Source organism: Danaus plexippus, chromosome 2 (genome assembly GCF_018135715.1).
Source record: "Danaus plexippus chromosome 2, MEX_DaPlex, whole genome shotgun sequence".
In the NCBI taxonomy this organism is placed as follows: Eukaryota; Metazoa; Arthropoda; class Insecta; order Lepidoptera; family Nymphalidae; genus Danaus; species Danaus plexippus.
This window is the reverse complement of record NC_083537.1, coordinates 2,277,290-2,303,935: the sequence shown is the minus strand read 5'-3', so window position 1 is coordinate 2,303,935 and position 26,646 is coordinate 2,277,290. Positions and strand designations below refer to the sequence as shown.

The window sequence follows — 26,646 nt, the reverse complement described above, 5'->3', positions numbered from 1 at the left end:
CCATGTCTTTTTATTATGTCAATGATTAAAAAGAGCCTGCTGGTCTCCACTTTCTGCAATTATTTTTTTTTAGTAAAATATTTTTTTAATAACATTTTAAACTTATTTCTGTTATTTCTTTGATTATTTTTAAAAAACTCTTAGCTGTAATCAAATAGCCTTACGCATAATGGTCAACAATCCGCACCTGAATTTTTCTTCATTATTTGTTACTGTAATAGAAGAATAGAAAAACAAATGAAACAGTATATAATATAAATGTATTATTTTATAAGATTATCAAACCGCAAAATTTTATTATTTACTAACAACTACATCCGCTTTTTATTGTTTTATTAATATTATTTGCGTGCAATTAAACACACATCACTGAACGCGTAGCAGTTGAAAGAATCGTTGTGCCTTAAATCACTAATTATTAATTTTTTTTATGAAATATCCACTATCTTTGAAGCAAGGATCAAGTGTTTAAGGAAAAAATCTTAGACAATTACTTTCAATATTTACCGCGATGGACTCCTAACTATAAACCTCTACAATTTTTGTTTTTGATTTACTAATAGATTTTGATAATAATTACATCATTCCTGAATCGGTTTTTATTCACTTATTTTTAGCATACAAACAAAAAATATTATTGAGAATAAATTATTTCTTTGGACTTATATTTAATATTCTTTTTTGACATTTTTAAACTTAGTTCAAATAAATTAGTTCAAAACATTAATATCAGATGTCATAGGAACACTTAGATCAGGTTCAAAGTCTGGATCCAGTCTTCCAGTCCGTATTAATTGCTGATAAAAGTGGGCTGACAGACGCGGAGTTCGGGTGCGATTTTTGGAACTGTAATCCACTTGATATAGACCAAATTTGCAGCTAAAAATATATAAATATTAAAATGAATTAATTACAAGTGATCGACAAGTTAGCAGAATATCTTCTTTTTTTTTAAATTATTCTTACTTGTATCCACACATCCATTCAAACGAATCCAGGAGACTCCAAACAGAATATCCTATAATATCTGAGCCATGATTGATAGCTTTCAGAAGAGCACATAAGTAACCCTTCAAATGTGTAACACGATCGTTATCTTTTAAACCGCCATTGTCGCCAAAACCGTTCTCGGTTACGAAAACGGGAGGATTATTGTACTCTCTCTTGATGAATTGCAGCAATTTGTAGAAACCCCAAGGAACAGTCTGAATCAAAACTTATACAAATATCAGTGATAACTTGTCAATACCTATTATTAGGTGTATATTAAGAAGATATTTACCGCAACACCAGCATCTGGGCTCAATCTCCATTCAGGCGGCTGAAACGTGTATGCTGCCATATCGTCAAAAAATGATGGGGATTCATAATTTGTGTAAGCAGATTGATTTCTGCTTGCATAGAAAGTAGAATAGTGATTTAAACCGAACACGTCAGAACTGCCACGTATATAATCAATTTCCTGTTCCGAAAGCTGTGGTAGTCGGGACCTAACGAAACCTTGCATGACACTTCTTTCTGCAATGCGATCCTTCATCTTTTGGGGAAAATCACCAGTCTCAGAGAAAATTGGATGAGCGTATTGTCCATACTAAAAGGGAATTGCACCGATTATTCGAATGCTATAAACTATGACCATAATTTAGTATACATACTGTAAACATGTTCGAGTCGTAAGCGGCCAAAATATCATTCTTGTCCGACGAAGCAGGTTCGTACCATTCAGCACTTATAGCTATAAATATAATGCCTTGCTGAAATTCTCGAAACTCTTCGTCGTAAATGTGGTATGCCCTTGCATGTGCTAATAGTACATTTTTCGCACAATAGTATTCAGCAATTCCTTTATAATTTAATGCTGGTGCATTCATTACATCACCATAGCCATAGTAACAAATCTGCTGTGGTTCATTCACTGTTATCCAAAATTTAACTCTATCACCGAATAAATTGAAAACAACCCTTGCGTAGTCTCCCAACCAATCAACGACATAAGGATTAACCCAGCCACCCAATTCCTGGAGGCTTTGAGGCAAATCAAAGTGGTAAATGGTAACTACCGGGATAATGTTGTATTTCAATAATTCGTTAATTAAATTATCGTAATATGCAACACCTTCATAATTAATTTTGTTGGGGAAACCAGTAGGTAAAATTCTATTCCATGATATAGAGAACCTGTATACTTGTAGTCCTAGCTCTCTCAAAATTTCTATATCCCTTTTATAAACGTAATAAGAATTATCAGCAATGTCTCCGGTCGCGTTGTCTCTGACGAGGTAGGGACGTTGGTGTACTAAATCATCCCAAATGCTGTCAGTTCGACCTGTGACAATTTTTTTTTAATGCATGGTAATATAATTCATATCAAATACTTATATTATAATATTTACCATCTTTGTTCCAAGCACCTTCTATCTGATAAGCAGATGATGATGCGCTGAATAAGAACCCTTCTGGAAATTCTGTTTCGTAACATTGTAAATTTGAAGACTGTACTCCAATGGCCAATGATAAGCTAGAAGGAAAGTTTTAAACATTTTTGTTTGAGTGTTACATATAAATTCCTGATTCTATGCAACCCTTAAAGCATCAAAGTGTATTTCGTAGCCTTCTTTATTTGGTCCACTAGCTTATATTCTGTGAGTGTCCCGGTAAATAGATTACTAACTACATTACAACCTCACATCAACTCAAACAGATTTGATAATCGAAATAAGTTTTTACACAAACAAATAAAGTCTATTTAAAATTTTATATCACCTAAACCTTCTGCAGATAATAATTTTAGTTATATATTTTTTGTGTACCAATAAATTGTTTTGTGTAAGCATTTCACCTTCCGTTTATCAACTGTCATACATAGATAAAGTGTAATATTAATTAAGTGATAAATGGTTAAAGTAACGTTGGCATATTTAATGGGTTTAATATTTAAATGAATTTTAAAAACCAAGATTCAGAAATAACCATGTATTTAGAAAAGTAATCTTAATAAAATTTAAGAAACGTAAAGAATCTTGAGTTGAGAATAACATACTATATTAATAAATAACGTAACACTTATTTTCATATAAGCAACTGCACAATTACTTTTAATTGGAGCAGAATAATAAGACGTTCTTAGAAAATAGATAAATACATCTAAACATCTTTATAGTAAATATATATATATAGCTAAAGATATATATAGCACATACGAATCACTTTATAGAATTATTACACTATGTCGACTGCTGTAAATTTAGAACACATTTTCACTAATATTTAGTTATCAGTATATACCACCAAAGCTTAGGAAGTAACTACATCCAGTTCCTAGAAATCACTTGATGTCAGTAAAAGAAATGCTTTAAAACTTAACAAAATATAATATTTAAAAGTTCAATGCGTACAAGATGGTATATTTGTAATTAAAATTTTTATAATTATTTATGCAATAAGTATTTTATTAAAGTTTTTATAAAAATACTTTAAATTTATGTTTATACCTATATAGGTATATTATTATATACTCACACGAATAAACTAATTCCACAGCATTTACTCATGCTCCCTGATCCTGAAGTCTCAATTTTCGTAACTGCAACACTCCTAAATTAAACTATTTTCGAAGCGTTAACTGATATATATTTCAAATTTTATCAGGCAGTTTGTTTTCATTAATAAGGCACAACCTACATAGCTTCTTTACGTGTACATAATTATTGCTAAGTAATCGAAACGTAGCATTGGACTAGTATCAGTAAATAAAAATTTAACACACGTTAAATCTATTCAAACTTTTAAGAACTATTCACAACCTACATTTTTTTTATATCTATCAAAGAATCGCCGGTTATTGTCTTGATTGGGTTACAGAATCAATCAATATATCTTTTAAATAAACACCTACACTACAAGCGATTTGTTCCTAATTAAAAATTGTGTTAAGCCAACCTCCTATTTATTGTTTATTTTCTCTAATTGTAATTGTTATAGTTAACATTAATAATTCGTGATTGCCCGTACATAAAACATCTTTTATAGATACTAGTTACATCCCGTATTTCCATTCGTTATATTATTTTAACTGAGCAAAAATATTTTAATAAATTTTGCTCTTTTCTTCTTATATATATATTTTTTCGTATAGGCCGTGGTAACTTTTTTTTTGAAAATGATTTTTACCTTTACTTAACAGTTAGGAAATATAAATTTTTCATTTTGAATTCTTTTCCCACTTGGTATACTCATATGAACACGATAAAGTTTATACGTACATACAAATCATTCATACAAACAGAGTATCGGACTAGCTCTGAAAGTAGAAAGTTTTATCTTTGGAGAGGAAACTTTTCCCAGCAATGAGTCATGAGTAATTACTTCATTTTCATATTATTTGTTTCAGAGAGCGGGGTGCAGGTGAGCGATGGGTGCGAGGTGGGCGCGCGGCGCGGCGCTGGCGATGGTGTGGTGCGCGTGCGCAGCGCGTCCGTCCGGCCCGCCCGCGCCGCACGCCTCGCCTGCGCCCGCGACTGTCTGCGAACCCCTACTTCTTAAGAATACACCTCCCTATCCACCGGTAAACACACTACATAATATAATATAATATACTATAATATGATATAATGCAATAAATTTTTATTAATTTATTTATTTTGGTCATCAGAATGCCCGCGAATACGAGGCGATGGTAGTTCAGACTGCCCGAGCATTGTCTGAGTTAGTAGAGCAGGGCGTGGCGGATGAGCCGCGGGCTGCGGCGTTAGCTCGGGCTGCAGCGCGAACTCCGATCCACCCGCCTCCTGCCGCGGTAGCACTCGGGGCTCCTCAACTTCACCTAGGAGTACTATTTATTTCAGATCCTCCAAGGCTCATTGTGTTTCAACAGAACAATTCAGCTACCCTTCAACAGTTCTGGCGTACTCTGGCTTCTCCATGGAATGCTAGCCTGATTCTTTGGTCCAATGCTTGGTATTCCTGCGAGGGTGGCCCGAGCTGGTGGGGTGGTACTGCTGCTGCAAGAGGTATAGGTGCAGCACGAGCAGCAGCCGCACTGTTTCGAAAGATTCCCTCACTGCCATGCGAGGAAACAATGTATGATTGGTTCGGAGGACCACCCTTATGTGATCCATTAACAACAGATTGTGAAGCTTCCCCAGTTGAATATGAAGACAGAAAACTTGAGGTAAATTTTTTTGTTAATTTTATCTCTGACAATATATGTACAATATTTATTAATGAGTACACAAATATGCATGCGATTGATTTCTCTTTCAACCTCACACAAGACTGCCGGCAGTTTCTATCATAAAAGGTTATTTTTTGCTTTATTTTATTTTTATTTATGTATATAATAAAAAATTAAGTAACATAAACTCAGAAATTTGTTAGTAACAATTAAAAAACTTATAAAACTATGTTAATATGGTTATTGCTACTAAATCCCACTAGAGATAGAGCAGCAATGATTTAAGTTAGCACAATCAAGCCTACTACATATCATACTTAAGATATTGTTGGTGCTGCCCCGTAGTCTTCGTATTAAAGCACCACACCCGTTGCGCATAGTAGCGAAGAAACAATTAACCGGCGCTGTCGCGAACATCCCTGACTCACTACAGAAACGAGGCGGCCCCAGCAGCACCCTAAATTTGATATATGATATTATATTGAACCCAAAGGGCGTTATACGATTTTTGCGAATACCTGACCCACAGGTTAGACAAATAAAAACTTGTACAGTAGGCTCTAAACAATATAATTTTCACGCCAGTCGAGGAGCGCGCAAACCTGCTAGCCATCATATTTACTCTCACCGACAACGCCCTCCTATCTTTCTCAATATTGGCATCGTCTTTGAGACCGGGTGTCAACACATGCCCAAGATATTTAAATTGGTACACTCTTTTGAGTTCATTACCATTGAGCAAAATTAAAGGTGTTTTATTTGGTGCTCTACCCCCTGCCTCAAAGACCATCACTACACTTTTTATTTCATTATAGATAAGACCGTGCCTTCCCGCATAAGTTTCACATATCGCTATTAGCTTCCTAAGACCACAAATTGAGGCACTTAGTAGAACCATATCGTCAGCATAACTTAGGTTATTAATACAAATGCCATTTATATGACAATCTACCCTAGTGCCACTAAGCTCGCCAAGTAAATCATTCATGTACAAGTTAAAGAGGGTTGGCGAACTTAAACCTCCCTGTCTCACCCCGCATTCCAATCCGTACGGTCTTGATAAAATTCCCGCCCAACGAACATAGTTGACTTGTCTACTGTACAAGTACATAAAAATGTTTAGAAGTTCGGATGGCATATTGACTTGCTCCATTTTATACCACAATACGTCATAAGACACTAAATCAAATGCCTTCGAAAGATCCAAAAAATAGGCTTAAATTGGAGTTTTTCGCTTGGTATAGTGTGTGACGGCATGCTTAAAGCTCAAGACGGCACTTTCCCTAGACAATCCAGGCCAAAATCCAAATTGGTTGTCGTGCAAGCTGGTGTATTTATTTAATTGATTATTAAGCATGCTCTCCAATACCTTCGAGATGACTGTAGCCAGAGAGGTTGGCCTTATCAGATAAATCACCGGTTTTGTTTTTCGCAATAGGCACAACGCGGCGATCTTACGTGGAGATCTTAAATAAAAATGGTTCATAAAAAGATTAGAAATTCGTTCCGGTTCACACACGATACTGCCACTCACGGGAAGGGGAGGTAGTAGCTTTCTAAAATCCAGGGAAGTTATTTTTAGAATGATACGAGGCCAGATCGTCCATTTTTATTTGCTCTTCATGATTTTGAATCCATTTTAAATGAGACTCAAAATTTTTTCTGGCCTCACACATTTCATTATAAACCTTACCTATTGTAGGTTTACCCGACTCAGGCCACGACAAAAACTTTTGCCTTGCCCTCCCATGCGGCCAGCCTCGTACTTATTCCATCCTATGACTTTCTTTTCTTAGCACAATTATTACTTCTACGAGTCACCACGGCGGACTCGTAACGCTCATGCGGGAAGTCGATCACTGTTAACCGTTCATGGCATTCCCTACGGTATATGTTATTTTCCTCGTCACTTTTCTCTCCCTAACAAAACAGACTTTGAGAAGTATTTGGAATAGATGTTTTTAACACTAATGTGTTTAAACTGCATTCTACAACTAAAGGGAAATGATCTGACCACATTATATCTTTTAAAACAAAGACGTTACGAACAGAGTCCTGAGCAGCAATAGTAACTATACAATGATCCAGCCAACGTTTTGAACCGTTAGCCTCAATAAAAAAGTAAATATACCCGATTGTAAACCGAGCATATCCGTATCGATACAACACCATTTCTGTTCTGTAGAAAACTGACTAAGTTCGTGAAAAAACCGTTCCGACGGATGGGGATTATAGTCTCCCAAAAATGTAAGCACAGCTCTCTCCATAAGAGTTTATAATTGCACTTACCGAGCTGAGTACTTCCGTAAATTACGTTAGATTAGTCACTGCATCCGTAAGTAAATACACACTAAATATTAAAATGATTTACCGTGTAACACTACACTTATCGCACATATACGCGAGTTATTACACTCAACCACAGACACATTTTGAAACAAACTACGCCTCCATAACAGCGCGACACCCCCATATGGTCTTCGACGTAGAATACCTGCAGGCGTATCGATTTCAGACACTCATGTGGTGCTGAAGTCGCTGCTTAACGTGTCAAGAAACGACAACTCTTCCGCAGAAGCCACGTCTGCTGTAAAGCTATTATATCACGACTTTTACATAGCTCTTGTATATGTTGTGCGGAGCGTTTGACACTTTTGCAGTTAAAAGAAACTAATTTACATATATTTAAAACCATTATTAATTTGCTCGTTTGTCGCTCGTAACCTCAAACGTAACCGGTTTTTCAGTAGACTTCTTCGGCTTAAAATGCATAAATTTTCGAAAAATAATTCCCTCGATTTTCATCCAGGTATAATGGCAGCTTGCTTTGAGATACAAGAAGTTTGTATGCATCGTATTGACAATGTCGTTAAATTATGATTTTTTTCTAAACTGACGTCTCCTTTTGTCTTATATTTTATATACGTAATTATATCAAATTCTGATGTGTCTTTATTAACATTTGTTATAAACAATGGTATTTTACGGTCGGCAGCTCTAAACTTTTCTTGCGATTCTGCCAATACGTTTCCCATTTTACCTATTAAACGGTTTTAAGATATTTTCGACTTTTTACGTACTATAGTCCAATCCTCATTAGCATTATCGCTCTTAACCTTTGACGCAAAAGTCTGCTTTTGTAATAAAGTGAAATGTTGACCGCCCATCTTGTTAATTAAAATTTTATGTATATGATTTTTTATCACAAATAATTATTATAATATTAGTTAATATCATATTGCTTATTATTCATAATATTCTCCTATTAAACTTTCGAAGCGGCATAATGGCTAGAAGAATTGATTTCAAAAGTTATCATAAATTTTTATATTTTACATGAAAAGAATATTTAATCCTATGTATTTGTCGACTAACAATTTCTATTTGTTAATAAATACCAAAAATATAAGTCACAAGAGACTTAACTTTTCAAACTTTATATCAAAGGAATGATAATTAAACATGGTATATTTAAAAGTTTATCATTTTCTTTCACGATCTATTAATCCCGATGAAGGATAAAATTAATCTTATTATATTAATAAAAATGAAACTGTTAATCAGTATCGGTGCAAATGTACATCGGGACACTGGCACAAGGAAGGTAGCGGCTGGTTAGGCGCTTCGTCAATAGCTGAAGATGGCCAGTTAAATTGTACCCCCTGCGGACTGGGCAGCAATCCGGCAGCCTGCCTCGCAGACACCTACAAAGCATCGTTACTTGCCGCCAACCTTGCCGGAATGCTGCTCTGTCTTGTAATAGCGTTCATCATATTCAAGAAAAGAAAAAGCAAAGTGAGTAACGCAAAACTGCGTATAAAGTCGAGCCTGAATTAAATAAAAAAAACAATCTGCATTCAGTAAACTTTAAAACCCTTTTATTGTAATGTATCATATAAAGTCGTTTTCGAAATGTGTATCATGAACATCTATAAAGTATAGCATAGACAGTCGCAGAGAAAAATTGTATTTATGCGAATTAAATAATTCAAATTTATGCAGGAAAATTCCTATCGGATTAGAAAATGTGTGTACTTTATATTTAGTATATATTGTAAAGTAATTGCAGGAATGAGAATTTAATTAAATAAGTATTGAAATTTATAAAAAAGGAAACAAATAACATTGATTCGTGGTAGAACAATATTTAATTTTATCAACGCTTTTGATGTCCAGGCAGTGGCGATGGGCATGTGGACGGTATTGGAGGTCGTACTTCTTGGGGCAATGCTAATATATGCATCTGTAAGTATTATAACATATAACAAATGGAAAATGAACCAACTTTTTATTGAATAACCTTTCTCTATTCGTATTCGTTGTTTCACTCCACACCTAATTAACCACAGAGGTAATAATATTTTATTTTTTTTAAGATTTATGTTTCTTAACTTAATTTTTTTAATACTTACGTTTCTTAATCATACGGAGGTATTTTTATGTCGTAATATGCTACCTATCCTATTAATGTATGTATTTTTATTTTGCATCTTTTTAGGCACTGAAAAATCAATTCCCACAGCTCATCTGAAATGCTACTTGACCGTCTGTCGTTTGCTTTCTTTCTTTGAGCATATTCGAATAAATAATAAAAAATATTTTAGGATTTTAACAGACCTCTTGCATCTTATAATTTTCATGTGGTTAATATTATTTAGTGGATTTTTTTTATAACTAAGTGCTGTAATGTATTAATGTGTTTTTTATTATAATCGTGATACTGTTTTATCAACAATTACAGTTATATTTTATTTAGGACGTGAACACGATACATTAAAAAATCAAACACGCTTCTAAACGTGTCACTTATGATTTTAATTACTTAGTGAAATAAAAGGAATAAAAATCCAATGTGAACTATTTGTATTTTATAAATTTTAATAGATAAAAATATAAATAAATATTAATAGATAAAAAATAAATAATAAATTATAATAGATAAAAAATAAATAATAAATTATAATAGATAAAAAATAAATTATAGGCAGCATCGCAATACATATCAGCGGCACGTTGGCGATGTGTCTCAGGAGCCTGGATGAGAGAGCTGGGCTTCGTAGCCTGCTACGGATCCGTAGTGCTGCGACTTTGGGTACTGCTGGCAGAGTTCCGGACTAGAAAAGCTCACCGCTGGACGCCCAGGGACGCAGAGGTTCATATATTCGTTTGATTTTTTCATTTTCTTGCTATTTACAAAAAAATTCCTAAATTTTTGAAATGCTTTGCGTATTGACAACAATATAATGCTTTCACTTAAATTCTTCTCATTAACTTACCTTCCATTTGCGTTCTAATAAACTATCTTGGAAAGGGTTTAAAATTCTGATTCTCTCATCGTCATAAAAATTGTTCTAACTCGTACAAGCTTATTGATGATACTATTAAATTACGATTTCTGGTTGTTAACTAAATAAAAGGTCATTTTATTTCACTAAACAGTCATGAACGCATTTTGAAAATTTCTCCACTAAATACAGTTTACCGCACAAGTTTGTCACACTTATTCCAGGTACTACGAGTAGTGGCTGCTATGTTACTAGGCGCTGTTTGCTACCTCTCTGCGTTCACAGCGACGGCCGCATGTGAAGATGATGCGAGCGGGTGTGCGTTGGCTTCCTGGCACCACGTCACCGCCGCGGCTGAGCTCATGTTGCTGATTGCTGGTCTGAGGATAGCTTATGCTGCTAGAAACGCTAATGTACCTTTCCAGGTATTATGATAATAACTTCCTTTGTTTTAGACAGGTACAAATTGTTTTTGAACATCTTGTTTCATGATGTCCGGTCGCCAAAATCATATATGCTGTATTTCCATTTATCTTTTTGAAACTGTTTCATGCATCTTCTATTTTTTATCTTATTTCTGCATTTCTTTATCTTTACATGTTCAGCGAAAACCATACCGTTGTTTCCTTTTGAGTATTATTAAAACGACATAGTGTCTATTTGTGTATGTGTGTATACTTTTAGTTTTTAAATATATTCTTCTTTCAAAATTAATTATTCTGATCTACAAAAGTAATAATAACAATGTAGGAACGCAGTTGGTTGACGGCGTCTCTATGGACTGAGGGTGTATGCGTGCTATCTTGGCGGGCCGCGGCGCTGGCGGGCGCAGCTCCAGAGCGGTCCCCACTAGCAGCTGCAGTTCGAGCGCATCTTTCTGCAGGCACCGCACTGGCTTGCGTGTTAGCCCCAAGACTCTGGCACGGTTACCGCACCAGATCACTTGCTCAAGAGGTTGAAAATTGAAATGTTATTTTTATGTCTACAAGTCTAAACATTCTTCGCTATCTCTTATATAAGATAATTTTATTGAGGTTTCCATTTTGTAGCTCTGTGCAATGACCTTGTGACTTAAATTTATTTATTATAACAAGCATTTAAAATTTTTAAGTCAATACTGTCTCACGTCCGTTATGATATCCAGGTATCCCGTCGTGGTCCAGCAGAAGGTTTCGGGGAAGGCGAGGAGGAGCCAACCTCGGAGGAAGTCCGGGCGGAATTGAAGCGGCTGTACATTCAACTTGAAATACTGCGCAACAAGACCCTGAGACGAGACAATCCGCACATCAGCAAGCGCCGAGGGGGTCGGAAACCACCGCACAGGCGGTTCTCATTACAGGTAACTTCTATAACTAATTAGAGCATACCATCCCATACATGTTCCTATTAAGAATACTATCACCGAATCGCAAGCTCAAAATATTGTACATACATTTATATACATTTTGGCTAATGAAACGAAATAAATTTTGTTAATTAACTGAGTTGATCTAGATTTTTTTCCGCTTATAAAATTACTATTAAGTAATCCTTATTTTAGAGTGCAAAAAAAACTTTTAATGGATTATGATTTAGTGAATCTTGCATTACTAAATATCTCGTGCAAAATGCGACCAAGAGTTTTTTTTTTTGAAACTGATCAATAACGAAAGCAGTTTGAAGAGCAGATATTCAGAACCTCTGAAAGTTTATTCATATGCTTTATCTCGTTTCATTGGTCCAAGTAAGCGAGCAAAGTGATGTCTATGTTTAAACCATTGTTTAGTTATATTGAGATAATGCCAAATGGAATGGCACTTAAAGGTTAAATAACCTTCTTCTATTTTTGTAAAATGATCCATTTTCAGTTCAAATACAATTCAACGTTCCCTAGAATATTTGATGTGTCTTTTGACTTCAATAATCCGTTTATATAGTTGCCAACCTTATATATTAATTAAAATAATACACCCTCGTACCAGGTAGGAAATTAGGTATATTGACAAGAATTTGTCCTATAAAGATAGACGTCATTAATTTAATGTTTCATATTCCATCCCACTCTGACTTTAGAAAAAAGGCAGTCGTGAAAAGGTAAGATGTGGTATTTACGCATGTGCACCATCGGACCTGCATGAGTATCTGGATGTATGACTCCCTTCCCGCCACTACCACAGTTAGCGCAGCCACACGACCCCCCCCCCCCCCCCAGTGTTGCTATACTTCCTCAATAATATGCTTTGTCTGTTCTACGGGAGAATTAAATATTATGTTAAATTACTGGATGAGATAAAATTTTGCACCAGCATCTTCAAATACAGAAGCTTCTGTTCTATTGCTATTATTGTGGATATGTGGTACTAACATAAATTTACCAATGTAAATAGCTTATGTGAGGCATTTTTCTGTACCTAACCAACATACTGAATTTTTATTTTTTAACACAATAAAATATATGTACACATATAAAAATTGAACTAAACATTATAATTTCTCTTATTTAATAATTTCACTTATTTTATTATTATTCTTAGTAGAATTACATCAAACAATTGTGTGACATTTATTTGACATACAAATAACAATACTAAATTGTATTTATAATAAAATACTAACAGACTAAAATATCTCAGGCTCTTCAAGCACGTCGTGGAGGGAAGAATAAAGCGAGCACTGTCGAGGCTAGTGAGGGCGGAGATGCGAGTCGTACGCCAGAAGACTCGGTCTGTTCCGCCGAGGGACCCTCACATTACACGGACGCCGATACGCAAGCGTGATCACATTCACGGTCAATGTGAATGTAACCTCAGAGACTTAAACACGAGCTATTGTTAATATGGAATTGAAAGTTGTTGACGTCACTGTATTATTTATTTTGTTAGGATATTTAATGTACTCGTATATTGCATTTAATGTTGGCTTTCTCATTATGATGTTGTCTTATTAGTGTTAAAATCTCATCTATAATTGTTCACATGGATGTATTATCTTACGACATTTAGATTAACCATTTAAATGGGATGTTAATTAGTTTTTACAAATAGGTGTAGTCCCTTCTAATACTTAAAACACTTTCTGATTCACCCGGTAATAGGAATTGGTGTGTAAAATATAAATATTATATGCATTTATTGATGTTGTCCTTGATGCGTGTTGTTTAAATAATACCTACTTGAGATTGTGAAATAAAAAGGGTCTAGTGACTAGAGCAATACATAAATTCTAGGGTTTTCATATCTTCCTACTAAAATATATCTTAATGTATGAATAAATCAAACTGTAAAACTATATATGTGTCCTTTATTAATACTTTGCTGTGGCTTTTACAAATATATTGTTTATTTATACACGTGGCATATTTCTTATACTGCTACTTCATTGGCTTATAAACAAAGACAACTATAAACTGCTGTACTGAACTGGTAATATTGACTGTTTCCCAAATGTTACTGTAATATTATAATAAAAAATGTATAATTAAGTAATTGTTTAGCGAACGGAAACTTTACTATTATTATAAATGATTTTATATAAGAAACCTTTTTTATTATATCCCTTTGGTAGAGAAATTAAATTGGCCATTCTATTTGTTTTTATGTGAGCATAGGAAATTCATAGTAATCAAAAAAATATTTCTTTTTTTTTTTAGCTTCGATAAATGTTTCCAGCTTTTACGTTTGGATGCCAAAAAAAATGTGTAAAAATAATTATAAAAATATATTTGTTAAATAAATGAATAATAAACCGAAAATCGTTTTTTGTACCTAATAGTTATATGATATGACTATATTGAAACACGTTAATGCAGTTATTATTTAGCACAACGACACTTCCCAAAGCAGATCGCAAGAAGGTCTAACCTTAGGCTCGTATCATTTTTTTTTGTATGACCCAAAGGAGCAAACTGGCGGGTGGTCTACCTGATGGATAGTAGTAACCGTCGCCCATAACAAAAGGGGTGTTGTAGATGCGTTGTCGACCTTGTTTGCTGAAGTGCCACGTGAACACTTGATGTTTGAAAATGAATTAGTTTCTCATAAAATTGATAGGAAAATTTCATCACTTGTATTAGGTATAGACCTCAGAGACGACGGTTTTCGCGACGATATTATCACTGTTTCAAACAATTGGTGTTCCTCTGAAGGCTAAACAAGCTCTCAAACGCCATTTTCAGCTTTCATTGCTATTTAAATCTCTTAATTCTTTCAGTGGATATATATGTCATGATCATTAAAGGCCTAATTGGGTTATATTTCAGATATTTCATTCGATTTATATAAAGACATCTAATTTATAATTTAACAGATTTAAATTGTTAAACATATTTCACTTACATGCTTCAACACCCTATTATTATTTTTTCCTTATTCTATTCAGACCCTTCAAACTCTTTGCAAACTAACAAGCGCATTAATTTCGTTGCTGAAATAAAAAAAAGACTTTCAGATTTTATTATTCCATAGGGATTGATTTTTTTTTCTAATACATAACATAAATATTGCTACATTTTATAAAATATTTGTTGACAACATGTTAACAAAATTCTGTAAATTATTTTGTTTACTATTTTAATTAAAGCTTAAATCTGATACCTTAATCCAAATGTCTAATAATTTATAAATTAATATAGTATAAAATTAAAGAAAATGAAGTTTTATTTCGATATGACTGTACCTGTTAGCCCTAACGGTTTTGTCACCGTCACCAGAGAGGGTGGATTGTCAGATGAAATAAGGTCCTGAATTGCCTGGAGCATATTCCAGTCCCAAGGGTGCCTCTAAGAGGCCTGGATCTCAATTTAGGACGTCGTTTGAAGGGGGGGTGTCATTGGGGGAATGAAGAAAAAACATTTCTTCAAATTCTTCTATGAAAGACGCGAGACATAAGTTTGTTAGATACAGTCATTTATATTTTATAATATCTAATTTGATTGAGTATCAATGGAAAAGTAATGAAAGTGCTTTTTTTGGGTATATTTTTGACGTCCTGACTTTATTATGTGTACTAGCTGTGCCCGCGACTTCTTTCGCGTAGAAAAAGTACCTTACTACAAAATTTCTTCATAAACAATGTTAGAAGTCGTATTAGCAGTTTCAGTGGGTATAAACAGGCTTCTTGCATTGTTCACTCGAGATAAAGCTACATATAACCGTCCATGCAAAAACAGGGCGTACGCAGATCTACACCGACACAAGTCACGGTTTGTCCCTCGGAAATTAGTACATTAATTAAACACAACATGTCATTATTAAACCCATTAACTGTTCAATGCTTTACATAATTTTGGTTCGAAGTAGTTTAAAACTATTCCCATGGGAATGAGGCATTTCCCCTAAAAGGTACCCTAATTGTTGCATCAAGTCATCAGAAACTCCCATATAAAATTTTATTTAAATCCGTCCAGTAGTTTTTAAGTTATAAGCGTACAACAGACAGACTGACAAAAATTTCAAAAATCACATTTTTTTCATCTGTATCTTCTAGGAATACCCCTATAGGGATTTATTCTCTTTCATTTTCAATGTACAGAATTGACCCCGTGAACGATTTTATTATATGTAATAGATTTACCGGGCCATATAAATTAAAACCTTAGGCGTCTTCTATCTAATGTCAGAAGATTGTTTTTGTAATACACGCTAAAAGGACTATATTATTTAATTGTACTGTTATTTTATATATTTTTTTAATTTATTGGCTGATTTCTTGCAGAAAAGGAAATCATCTGTAAAGCAATAAACAAAGGGTTGTCAGAAAAGTATGTCTTGTTCCTGTAATCTGACGTTTATTTCTAGGCAACGGATTTTGTTTATCACGCGTACAAAATAACAAATAAGTTTTTGTTTTTATTATAACTGAAAATGTCGCATTACGGCGTATCGTGGCAACAGCAGGTGGAAATGAATAGTAGTCTTTTAGCGATTTTACTTATAAAAAAGCTCGAGCAACACAAGTTTCAGAGGATTAACAAAATCAATGGCATAAAAAGATTTATTTGTTAATGAGTTATATAATATCAAGTGATAAGAGAGCCATTAACAGCATGAATAAATAATGTCTGGTAAGTATAAATAAAATTGTTTTAGAAGCTTCTGAATACACGTAAATAATGCACTAAAATAGTAGGTACATCTACATATTTGAGCAACACTATAGTCTGTCTCATATCGTAATATTCTAATAAAAATTAGGTCATCTGTAAGAAAACGCAATTAATTCTAACTTGAAACAGGGCGTTCATAAAATAGGTACGTGAGATGTTTAAGGGGCGAAGGAGGTCGAGTCAAACCTCATCTACTCTTACGTTGGACAGAGGGGGGTCTCAGCAAATGTCACGCAATTCATTTTCTGAATAAAACAAAACATGACCTGCATATGATCTCCTCTTCTTCTTCTTCTTCTTCATCCTGGCAATTATCCTAGCATTAGCCAGGGTCTGCCTTCCTGCTTAAACTCCTCCACTTTGCACGATCTTTAGCATCCGCGGTGGTAAGTCCATTGGCTCTCATATCCTGTTTCACGGTGTCCAGCCATCGCTTTCTTGGGCGTCCTGGGGGTCTTGCTCCAGGGACCGACATATCAAGGCAAATTTTTCCGACGTAATTCTCAGGCCGGCGTGCAACGTGACCATACCATCTCAGGCGGCTCTCTTGAAGCTTATCCGCTACGTCACGGACTCCAAGACTACCTCGGATAAATGTGTTACGTATACGGTCAGCTCGCGTTACGCCACACATCCACCTCAGCATCTTCATCTCCGTGACGTGAAGCTCCTGAGTGTGCCTGGACAGTGTTGGCCAACATTCGCTTCCATATAAGAGAACCGGTCGGATTATGCTCTTGTATATTATTCCCTTGAGCTTGGTAGGTATTCTGCGATCGCAGACCACACCTGTGACCTCACGCCATTTCGCCCAAGCAGCGCTGATCCGGGCTTGGACATCGTGATCGATGCCTCCGGACTCATGCAGAATAGATCCAAGGTACCTGAACTTTTCCGACTTAACGGCTGGTTCAGGACCTATATGGATAGTGCAAGAGTCCGGGCTTCCGCAAGCCATGTACTCGGTCTTCGTCACATTTAGTTTAAGACCACCGTTCTCAAGCGTACCCTTCCAGAGGTTCACTCTTCGCTCTAGCGTCAACCTGCTCTCATCAATGAGCGCTATGTCATCGGCATACATCATCAGCCATGGAGGCTGGTCCTGGATGTTAGCCGAGACAGTGTCCAGCACTACATTGAACAAGAAGGGGCTAAGAGCCGAGCCTTGGTGAACCCCTACTGAGATCGGAAAGGGTTTTGTATCGCCAACAGCAGTCCTAACCATTGAAACGGAATCGCGGTACATGTCTCTAATGATGTCAATATAGGCCTCAGGGATGCCTTTGAATCGCAATGCCCACCAGATACATTGACGAGGAACGCAGTCAAAGGCCTTCTGCAGATCTAGGAATGCGACATGCAGAGCTCTCCTTTTTTCCCTGTATGCCTCCATGAGAGTTCTGATGGCAAAGATGGCGTCCAAGGTGCCCGATCCTGGCTGAAATCCATATTGACATTCCGAGACAGTACACTCTCGGCGGAGCCTGAGGTCGATAATACGCTCAAAGAGCTTCATGGTATGACTCATGATCTTAACGCCCCTATAACTACCACAATCTTGAACACTGCCCCTGCCTTTGTATATAGGGGTAATGTAACTATAACGCCACTGATGTGGCATAGTCCCAGTGTTCAAGACGCGGTTAAAAAGGTCCGTCAGTATGAGCACACCAAGAGAGCCCAATGATTTCCACGCTTCGATCGGAATATCGTCAGGTCCCACCGCTTTCCGATTCTTCATGCGTCGAAGACAATTCCGAGTTTCGTCAGGTGTTATCGGGGCAATAAGTCCAAGATTAGGAGGTATTTCGGTTGGAAGACTGCACGGGTGCTGAGTATTTAGCAACTCCTTGAAGTAGCATCTCCATCTCTCCTTCACAGAGGCATGATTACACAGCAACGTGCCTTGGGAATCTTTGACGCTAAGACATTTTGCGATATCTTGCGTCGCCTTATCCCGAGCTCGTGCCAATTTGTAAATGAGCTTCTGCCCCTCCGCAGTTTCAAGTGTATCATATAATGGTGATAACCTATCACTGCGGGCTCTGGCAACAGCCCTTTTACTGGCACGTTTCGCTGCTATGTACTCTAGTCTGTCTTCAGGAGAGTTTGATTGCTGCCACTTCTTAAAGGCAGTCTTCTTTTCACGAATCACCTCCTGCACTTCGTCATTCCACCACCATGTCTCCTTGTCAATGACCCGTCCTCCCTTAGAAAGGCCTAGAACTCGTTTACCTGCTGTGATAATTGCTGACTGGGCTCGATCCCAAACTTCCTGAGCAGTTTCGGTATTAGTTGACAGATTTTGACTCTCAACCTCTGCCCGAAAGCTGGTCTGCATCGTTCCATTCAGCAACCACCACCTGATGCGAGGCTTACGTTTCTCGGCCACTTTCTTTTTCGGGGTAACGACATAGTCCATGACAAGAAGTCGATGTTGGGCCGTCAGGCTTTCACCAGGAATGACTTTACAGTTAGTCACCTTGTTGATATGACACCGTCTGGTCAGCAGATAATCTATTTGGGTTGAGTGGGACCCGCTCTTATACGTGATAAGGTGCTGTGGAGTCTTTTGGAAGAACGTGTTCACGACGGCTAAGTCAGACGCAATACAGGTTCTGAGAATATTTTCTCCCTCTGCATTGCGGCGACCATAACCAAAACCACCGTGTACACGGTCAAACGTTTCCGCAGCCCTACCTACGTGGCCATTTAAGTCCCCCCCAACTATGATTACTTCAGCAGCTGGTATAGCACGTAGAACCTCTTCAAATTGCTCCCAGAATGACTCTTTTTCGGACCCGCTACATCCAGCCTGAGGAGTATAAGCACTGATCAAGTTAGTAATCACTCCCTCGACCAGTACCCGCACCCGCATCAGGCGGTCGCAGCGACGATCAACTTCAAGAAGACCATTCCGAAGCTCCTCAGATAGCACTACCGCTACACCAGCTTTACCTGAAGGCGACCCAGTGTATATCAGCCGGTAACCCTGTCCGATGTTCCGAGACTTATTGCCCTTCCAGCGAGTTTCCTGGAGGAACGCACACTGGACCCGACGTCTCATGAGTACATCTGCGAGTTCTCTGCATCGTCCGGTTAGAGAGCCAATATTCCACGTTGCAAAGCGGAGTTTCCTTTGGGGTACTAACGTCTTTAGCCGTGCCCGTACTTGACACGGTAGCCCTTGCCCACTTATCGCAGGTGTAGGGCGATGTGCCTGCGCGTCGTTTATCGGCGACGCCCTAGCCGTACCCAGTCCATAAACTTTTGCAACCATAAGAGTGGCGGGAGTGGTTTTATCGGAGCGACTGCCGTCTGACCTCCAAAACCCCGTTTTACGGGTAAAACCAGGAAAGGAAAAGATAGAGAATGGGGGAAAGAGGTTAGGAAGGGGAATGAGGGGAGGTACAGGACACCACCTTCATGGACTGAGGATAGAGGTATGAAAGTGGTGGCTCGAGGATCCGGGGTCGCGTACCCGTATGCCCAAGGCTAAATATCGGAAAAATACTTAGTAGGACACCCTCTGGATATTAATCTCTCCATTGTTAATAATTTTTAAATCTCCATTGTTAATAATTTTTAAATTTCATTTTATTTTTTTATTCCATTTTTAAATAATAATCCAACGCGTATACGCGTTTGAGTTTGAGATTGGGAGATGGAAAGGGGGGTGGGGGTTGAGTAAAATCTCACGACATGTCACCAAGTGGGAAGGGAGGGACAGTAAATAAAAAAAAATACCTTACGTAATATATGAACGCTCCTAATATTTGTCCTGTATCAAGATGTCATGTCAGCCGTAGTTTTATTTTCAATATTACAGTCACAAGTTTGCATGAAACATACATACATATGTAGTTAAAATTTTAAAAATGTATAATAAATATCCTATAAGAATTTTCGCCACAGCTTCATATGAAAAACCGGAAGCTTGGCACAGTATTACTATTTAAGCTTAGCTATTAAATAGAATACCTTTACATATTGCGTGGCGAGGTTAAGACGGAGGCATTGTAATTAATATAGAAAGATGGCGTGACTTGTTTTCTTACAAGAAACATTTCTCTGTAAAATACGTAAGGCGTTAAACGGAAATGCGAGGTGATGGAAAATTGGATCTTAATGGCTTTTAAAAACCCGCGACATAGTTACTCGTACGCTTTAAATAGCATTGTATGACGTACAAAGATAAAAATACTTCATTTAACAAATATTGAATATGAATTTTTTATTGCATTCTTTATATATATATTCTTTGTATTAAAAAGAATATCTTCAGAGATGTTAAACTTAGCAATGCCAGTATAAAATATACAGTCAAATAATAATACCCATAAAGAGTTAGAACATCCACTTATATTATTAAATTAAGAAAATAAATTGCAATTACCAAAACGTATGAAACCCCTCCTTAGAAACATATAATGCTATAACTGATAACAGACAATCAATTTCCTCTTTTAAATCGTACACAAGAATAAACCTTGGAATCGCATTTTCACTTCGAAGGATATTAGACCTTGCTCATCGCTATAAAATGGATATCAATCTACTTAACTGACCTGATTTTTTTTCTCTTTTTTAATACTGAAAATGTTTTTGAATGAAATCATAAAAAAATATATACATATTCATATTTACAGATAATTTTATTTCTTTTATATCGCTTAAGATAAATCTTAACGGAAAAAATACAATGTATAAATATCAATTAATCTCATTTTTCTTAAGTAAACTCATCATATGGGTGGGCAGTATTGGATGAAATTGTATTCGCAAAAAATAAAAAAAACGACCAGACTAAGAACACACCTTTATATCAGCTTAAATGTAATCTTGCCTGTAAAGTAAATCTAGCTTTTCAATTGAATCGACTTCGTGGCGTGTTGGATAAACAATTTTCCCTATACACTTTCCTCTAAACCATAGTGTAGTAACTACATATCGTAGCCAAAGAATAGATACGAGTCTTATATAATATTTTTAATAAAAACATATTGTGGTTATGGAAGCCTTGGTGGACGATCTTGAGCATGCCAGTATATATCGCCGACGTGCATGTGGTATTTAAAATAATAAGACACTAATGATCACCAATCAACAATTTATTTAATGATTCTTACTTGCTGTGAGGTCGTGAGTTAAATACAACGCGATATTGTCTGAATAATAATTATTAATACGCAACAGACAGCGAAGAAAGTGACGGGGAAGGCGGCTTGGGCAACCTTAACCGACTAATCGTCCGGCCGCCGGGGCACAGTGGGAAAGCGAAACGCGGTCATCTCTGTTTCGACGCGGCCTTCGAATGCGGTAACCTCGGCCGAGCTGATCACATTACGGAGCTGGAGTATGACCTGTTCGTTCGACCCGACACCTGCAGGCCTCGATCGAGGTTCTGGTTCAATTTTACCGTCGAAAACGTTAAACAGGAACAAGTATGAAATTTTTATTATTGTTACATTAATTCCGGTGTGTTCGCTAGTTTTTTTATTTTTATTTTCATTTCATAAAATTTTTCAGCGAGTACTTTTCAATATAGTCAATATGGGTAAAGAATATACACTATATAATGAAGAAATGACACCTATAGTACGATCAACATCTCGTCCGAAATGGTAAAATAAAATTCACAGCTAAAAAAAAATAAGTCTTAATTTTTTTGTATCTATTTATTATATTATAATTTAGGCAACGCATACCACGGCGGCTTCTATTCTATCATAAGTCTGTGATACATCGTGGTCGCAAAATACTAAGCCTAGCATTTGCTTTTGATAAGGAGGAAGACGTCTATCAATTTGCAGCTGCCGTTCCATATTCTTATTCAAAATTGCAAAAGTATTTAGCTATATGGGAAAAAAGAGCCCAAGGTTTTGCCACCAGACGATCTATTGCGCAGACTACGGTGAGAAACTTAATTAAAATTTATTTATTTTTTGTTACTGTAAGCAGATTTCTACCTCAAAGATTTTTTGAATATAAATTATGTAAATCATCCTTATTATTTATTTATTAAAATTATTAAAAAAAAAAGAATCCAGAAAAGGAACAACGACAAACTAATTCGCGAGTTTACCCAACCAAACAATAACGTGCTTATATGTAAATATAAAATCTATATAAGAAACGTTCAATTTAACAGTAATGAATTAAAGTGGAATTAGACAATAATTAAAAACATGTAATATAAAAAAAATACCTCATAAGAGTTGGAAAATGACAAAAGAGCCCATAGGAAAGTAAAAATACTTGATTGTATTGAAGTTTTTTTTTTAATAATTTATTAGCTCGTTTCATCGTTAAAATAACGAGTATAAAATTTTGTTATTATTATTATTATTATATGTAAAATTGCTTATAGAACTAAGTCATTTTTTAATAAAAAATAGCATCCTAAGAGCAAAATTTATTACTTTCCATATTTTTAACGTTCTTACTGTGGACCAATTATTTCTTTCACCGTGCATACTTATATTATAATAGCAAAAACGGAGGATCGATCATCTCACTATTGGAGATACTGTTATTGGAGCAGAGGCTAAAGACGATCTGAGTACAAAAGGTAAAGGTCAAGAAATAAAGAAGAGGGTAGTTTTAATTTTAGCACGAACGCACGGCGGCGAACCACCATCTTCTATTATATGCCAAGGTAATATAGCCATATTTTTGTATTTGTAGCAAACCACAAATAATCTTTTATAAATTTACTACCTATTATAGGTTTTCTAGACTACATTATAGGTTCATCGGAAAAAGCATTGTCGTTACGGAATGGCATCCGCATTGAGGTAATTACGTTTAAATATTTTTACATAACAACAATGGCAAATTAATTTAACTTGTGTTGTAAGGTGGTTCCAATGCTCAACCCTGATGGTGTTTTTTTGGGGAACCAGAGGTCGGATCTGTTAGGTTCAGATCTTAATCGGTGTTGGAACCGAGCTACAACTTTCGCACATCCAGCTCTTATTGCTGTAAATGATCTCATTCAAAAGATAAATGCGGAAAAGGCAAGTATGACCAGAATGTTATATAAACTTTTTCTGAATAGAAGTTTGAAGGTTAAAACGAAAAGTTTTTACTATCAATTACATTCGTCTTCCTTAGCTTTAATAAATTCAGTAGTCTAAGTGTACTTTTGATTTCCAGACCCTCCAATTAGACTTCATAATCGATATTCATGCTGATCTTAGTCATGAGGGAGTATTTGTCCGTGGCAATTCGTATGATGATGTTTACAGGTAAGAATTTTAAACCGATACTTCTGGTAATCACCAAAATTGTAGATGTAACCTTGTTTAATATTACCCAATATACTGCCTTCAAAATGCAGCCATATAGTCAAGTGAATATTAATTTTACAAATTGATTTCCTATTTTATGTAGGTACTTTAAGGTATTGACAAGATCAATTTATTTAACAAGAAGTAATGAAAAAAAAGGCAACCTGAGATCTTTAAAAAAAAAAACAAAAATTAAGATATAGAAATATACGTGGTAAATTTTATTTCTTCTTCGTCTTCAATTATTTTTTTTTTGCAGATTTGAACGTCACGCAGTCCTACCTAAGTTCTTGGCTATGCGAGTCGAAGCCTGGAAGCCGGAGTCATGTCTTTACAACACTGACTCTATCAGCGCGGGCAGTGCGCGTCGGACTTTACCGACGGGTACTGTGGATGCATACAGCCTCCTAGCATCACTTGGTGGAAGACGATTAACACCCAGGGGTCCATACCTACACTACACTGAAGACGCATGTATCTTTTTCAAATAAAATTCTTAGTTCAAAAGTGTTGTAAAATTTTATGTATTCATTTTCTTGAGGTTTTATTGGTTTATGAACATAAATGGTAAAAGTTTTTAACAAAGACTGGTGTGAATGTAGAAAACCGTGTGGTGAGAACAACGTTCTTTCGGATATAACAAATATTTAAACACTGCCCCGAATAATTTTCTCTAAGCATGTTTTGTTTTTTATACAAATCTTGAATCCTGACTTCATTAGGATACTGCTTAAAAATATTTGTTAGCCTACAATAATTATCTCAAATAAAATTCAGACTCTAAAATAGGCAGATCCTTAGCGAAGGCTCTGTGTGATTACTACAAGCATGTCGGGGTTATTCCACCACAGGAAGGAACACCAAATAAAAAGAAAGATCCCAGAAAACGAAGAAGAAAACGAAGAGCAGCATATGAGAGAGAAAGGTATGTATTATAGTATTCGTTACTAAGTCTAAAAGTTATGGATATTTTCTTTTCCTCTTGTCGTCTGATCGTTTTTAATATATGATGTATGTTAAAATCTAGTCTAAGTAAACATCACGATTATGCCTCGTTAGACTTATTCAGAGAACACTTATTATTAAATAATAAATTATAGCTTAGTCGATTAAATTTAGGTTACCACTACTTCTGGTTAATTAAATTAAGGTTATTATTATAAGAAGTAGTTAAATTTTATTTAAATTTAAGCTAGCATGCTCCGTGAAAAACTATATTTTCAGTAAGATTATTATAATTATAAACAGATCTCCCAGTTCATCTCCTGATCGTCGTGTGTTGGTATCCCGTGTCCTGAGCCCCCCTCTGCCTGTGACATCACCCCCTGCAATTCGAGCACTTCCCCCAAGAACGGCTCGTAGCGTTCGCCAAAGAACGTGTACCAGAGTACATATTGGAGATAATCTGTTGCCCGCTATAACTGGTTTGACGTTCCAATGACATTTATTATTATTATTATTTATTTATTTTTTTGTCATATTTTCTTCATCCCTGCAAAGACGTGCATAGTATATTCTGCCAGTATCGGACATTAATTATACAGCTTTATTCAACTACCTACATAGATAACAAATTCATATATGTGTACCAAAGAGTATAAATGAAACAAAAATTAGAAATTCATTGCTCAGTGATTGATGTAACACATGAGCTGAAAGTCCCGACCCTATAAAAAAAAAAACAGTTTTTTGGTTCAAAATTAGCTTTATTCATCAACGTAATCTCCATCAAGAGAAACGCAATCATTCCAGCGCCGCTCTAACATTTCAATACCACTTCTGTAGAACGATTTATGTTTTGCTTCAAAATAGGCCTCGGTTTCAGCGATAACCTTTTCATTCGTGCTAAATTTCTTACCGGCGAGCATTTTATTCAGGTCCGCGAACTACCAGTAGTCGCTGGGGACCAAATCTTTCGAATACGGGGGACGTGGGAGCAATTCGAATTTCAATTCATATAGTTTTGAAACATCAAAACATTGGGTGTTACCCAACTTTACCGCCTCATTTGGACGTCTACTGCGTTCAGCATTATCGGTGTCTCTACGACCACGTTTAAAGTCGGCAAGCCAACGTTTTATTTTTGTTTCTGATGGAGCGGAGTTTTCAAGCCATTTCAACACAAAAAACACGAAATTGTTTTTGATCCATTGTTTTGAAAATAACAAAAGTAGCGTCCCTATTAGCACAATAACTCACAAACTGATGAATAGAATACCGTGGAATTTTAATAGCTGTCTCATGAAAGTTAGTATTAGCAGAAAAAAAGGGGATTGCAATAATACTAGCGCCATCTATGTGTTAGGCCCGGGACTTTTCAGCTCATGTAACATCTGTCACAAGCTTATACATAATATATAATTGAATTTTTTTAACACATATATATTTTTTCGAACACCATACTATAATCTCAAAACGAATTTTTGAATCTTATAGCTGAGATTTGATTATTAAATGTTAAAAATAAATTTACACAAATATGATATTTTACTTAATACATGGCCGATTGTTTTATTTTAGGTAAAGCAGTTTGTATGCCGAAGCTGACAGTGGTAGACCTCAGCGCATACATTCGTACCCCACCTCATCCCATCCGTCAGAGTGTCCCTACGTCACGTCCGCCACGTGTCATGACTAGTGACGAATACGACACACTGACTGACTGACAAGGAAACACATTAGTATACTTAAAAACTAGCACTCTCAAGATGGCGCTAGCATTTATTTATTGTGCAATACTATTTAATGACAATACTCCAGTTTGTAAGTCTTTAAAAATAAAAATATTGCTTTTAATTTGTTTTCTCGTGGTAT

General features: G+C 35.9%; 3 protein-coding genes across 4 annotated transcripts in view; 2 read left to right on the top strand and 1 right to left on the bottom strand.

Moving 5' to 3' along the window:
• Window positions 1-14,188, top strand: part of LOC116765331 (G-protein coupled receptor 179) — a 102,184-nt gene extending 87,996 nt beyond the window's left edge. The window contains exons 2-11 of one of the 2 annotated variants that reach the window (XM_061522570.1): window positions 4,391-4,564; window positions 4,652-5,170; window positions 8,738-8,968; window positions 9,350-9,418; window positions 10,158-10,325; window positions 10,683-10,883; window positions 11,209-11,412; window positions 11,603-11,797; window positions 12,511-12,531; window positions 13,071-14,188. In XM_061522570.1, coding sequence (XP_061378554.1) covers window positions 4,412-4,564; window positions 4,652-5,170; window positions 8,738-8,968; window positions 9,350-9,418; window positions 10,158-10,325; window positions 10,683-10,883; window positions 11,209-11,412; window positions 11,603-11,797; window positions 12,511-12,531; window positions 13,071-13,214 — 1,905 coding nt within the window. In that variant the 5' untranslated portion in view covers window positions 4,391-4,411 and the 3' untranslated portion in view covers window positions 13,215-14,188. The remainder of the gene's footprint in view (window positions 1-4,390; window positions 4,565-4,651; window positions 5,171-8,737; window positions 8,969-9,349; window positions 9,419-10,157; window positions 10,326-10,682; window positions 10,884-11,208; window positions 11,413-11,602; window positions 11,798-12,510; window positions 12,532-13,070) is intronic. The other variant, XM_061522574.1, reaches the window with a different exon arrangement.
• Window positions 242-3,930, bottom strand: LOC116779368 (myrosinase 1-like). Its single transcript, XM_061523034.1, has 7 exons — window positions 3,808-3,930; window positions 3,520-3,604; window positions 2,394-2,518; window positions 1,656-2,326; window positions 1,283-1,591; window positions 967-1,205; window positions 242-879 (listed from the first exon to the last, which is right to left on the bottom strand). The coding sequence occupies exons 2-7, from the start codon at window positions 3,549-3,551 to the stop codon at window positions 711-713; spliced, it is 1,545 nt and encodes a 514-aa protein (XP_061379018.1). The 5' UTR covers window positions 3,552-3,604; window positions 3,808-3,930; the 3' UTR covers window positions 242-710.
• A 7,363-nt stretch (window positions 14,189-21,551) lies between the features above and the next one.
• LOC116779366 (cytosolic carboxypeptidase 6-like) lies at window positions 21,552-26,639 on the top strand. The gene is made up of 12 exons (XM_032673624.2): window positions 21,552-21,585; window positions 21,737-21,984; window positions 22,070-22,164; window positions 22,238-22,454; window positions 23,033-23,198; window positions 23,270-23,337; window positions 23,401-23,559; window positions 23,699-23,790; window positions 24,092-24,306; window positions 24,610-24,757; window positions 25,081-25,256; window positions 26,353-26,639. The coding sequence occupies exons 1-12, from the start codon at window positions 21,552-21,554 to the stop codon at window positions 26,496-26,498; spliced, it is 1,764 nt and encodes a 587-aa protein (XP_032529515.2). The 3' UTR covers window positions 26,499-26,639.
• The last annotated feature ends 7 nt before the right edge of the window (window positions 26,640-26,646 follow it).

Bases quoted from the DNA above. Each gene is read 5' to 3' on its own strand.
- LOC116779368 (XM_061523034.1), bottom strand. From the start codon at position 3,551: ATGAGTAAATGCTGTGGAATTAGTTTATTCGT. The intron at 2,519-3,519 runs GTGAGTATATAA...CTTTCCTTCTAG, and splicing joins TGTGGAATTAGTTTATTCGT to CTTATCATTGGCCATTGGAG. The intron at 2,327-2,393 runs GTAAATATTATA...AAATTGTCACAG, and splicing joins AGGTGCTTGGAACAAAGATG to GTCGAACTGACAGCATTTGG.
- LOC116779366 (XM_032673624.2), top strand. From the start codon at position 21,552: ATGGAAGCCTTGGTGGACGATCTTGAGCATGCCA. The intron at 23,338-23,400 runs GTAATTACGTTT...TTGTGTTGTAAG, and splicing joins GGAATGGCATCCGCATTGAG to GTGGTTCCAATGCTCAACCC. The intron at 24,307-24,609 runs GTATCTTTTTCA...AATAAAATTCAG, and splicing joins ACACTACACTGAAGACGCAT to ACTCTAAAATAGGCAGATCC.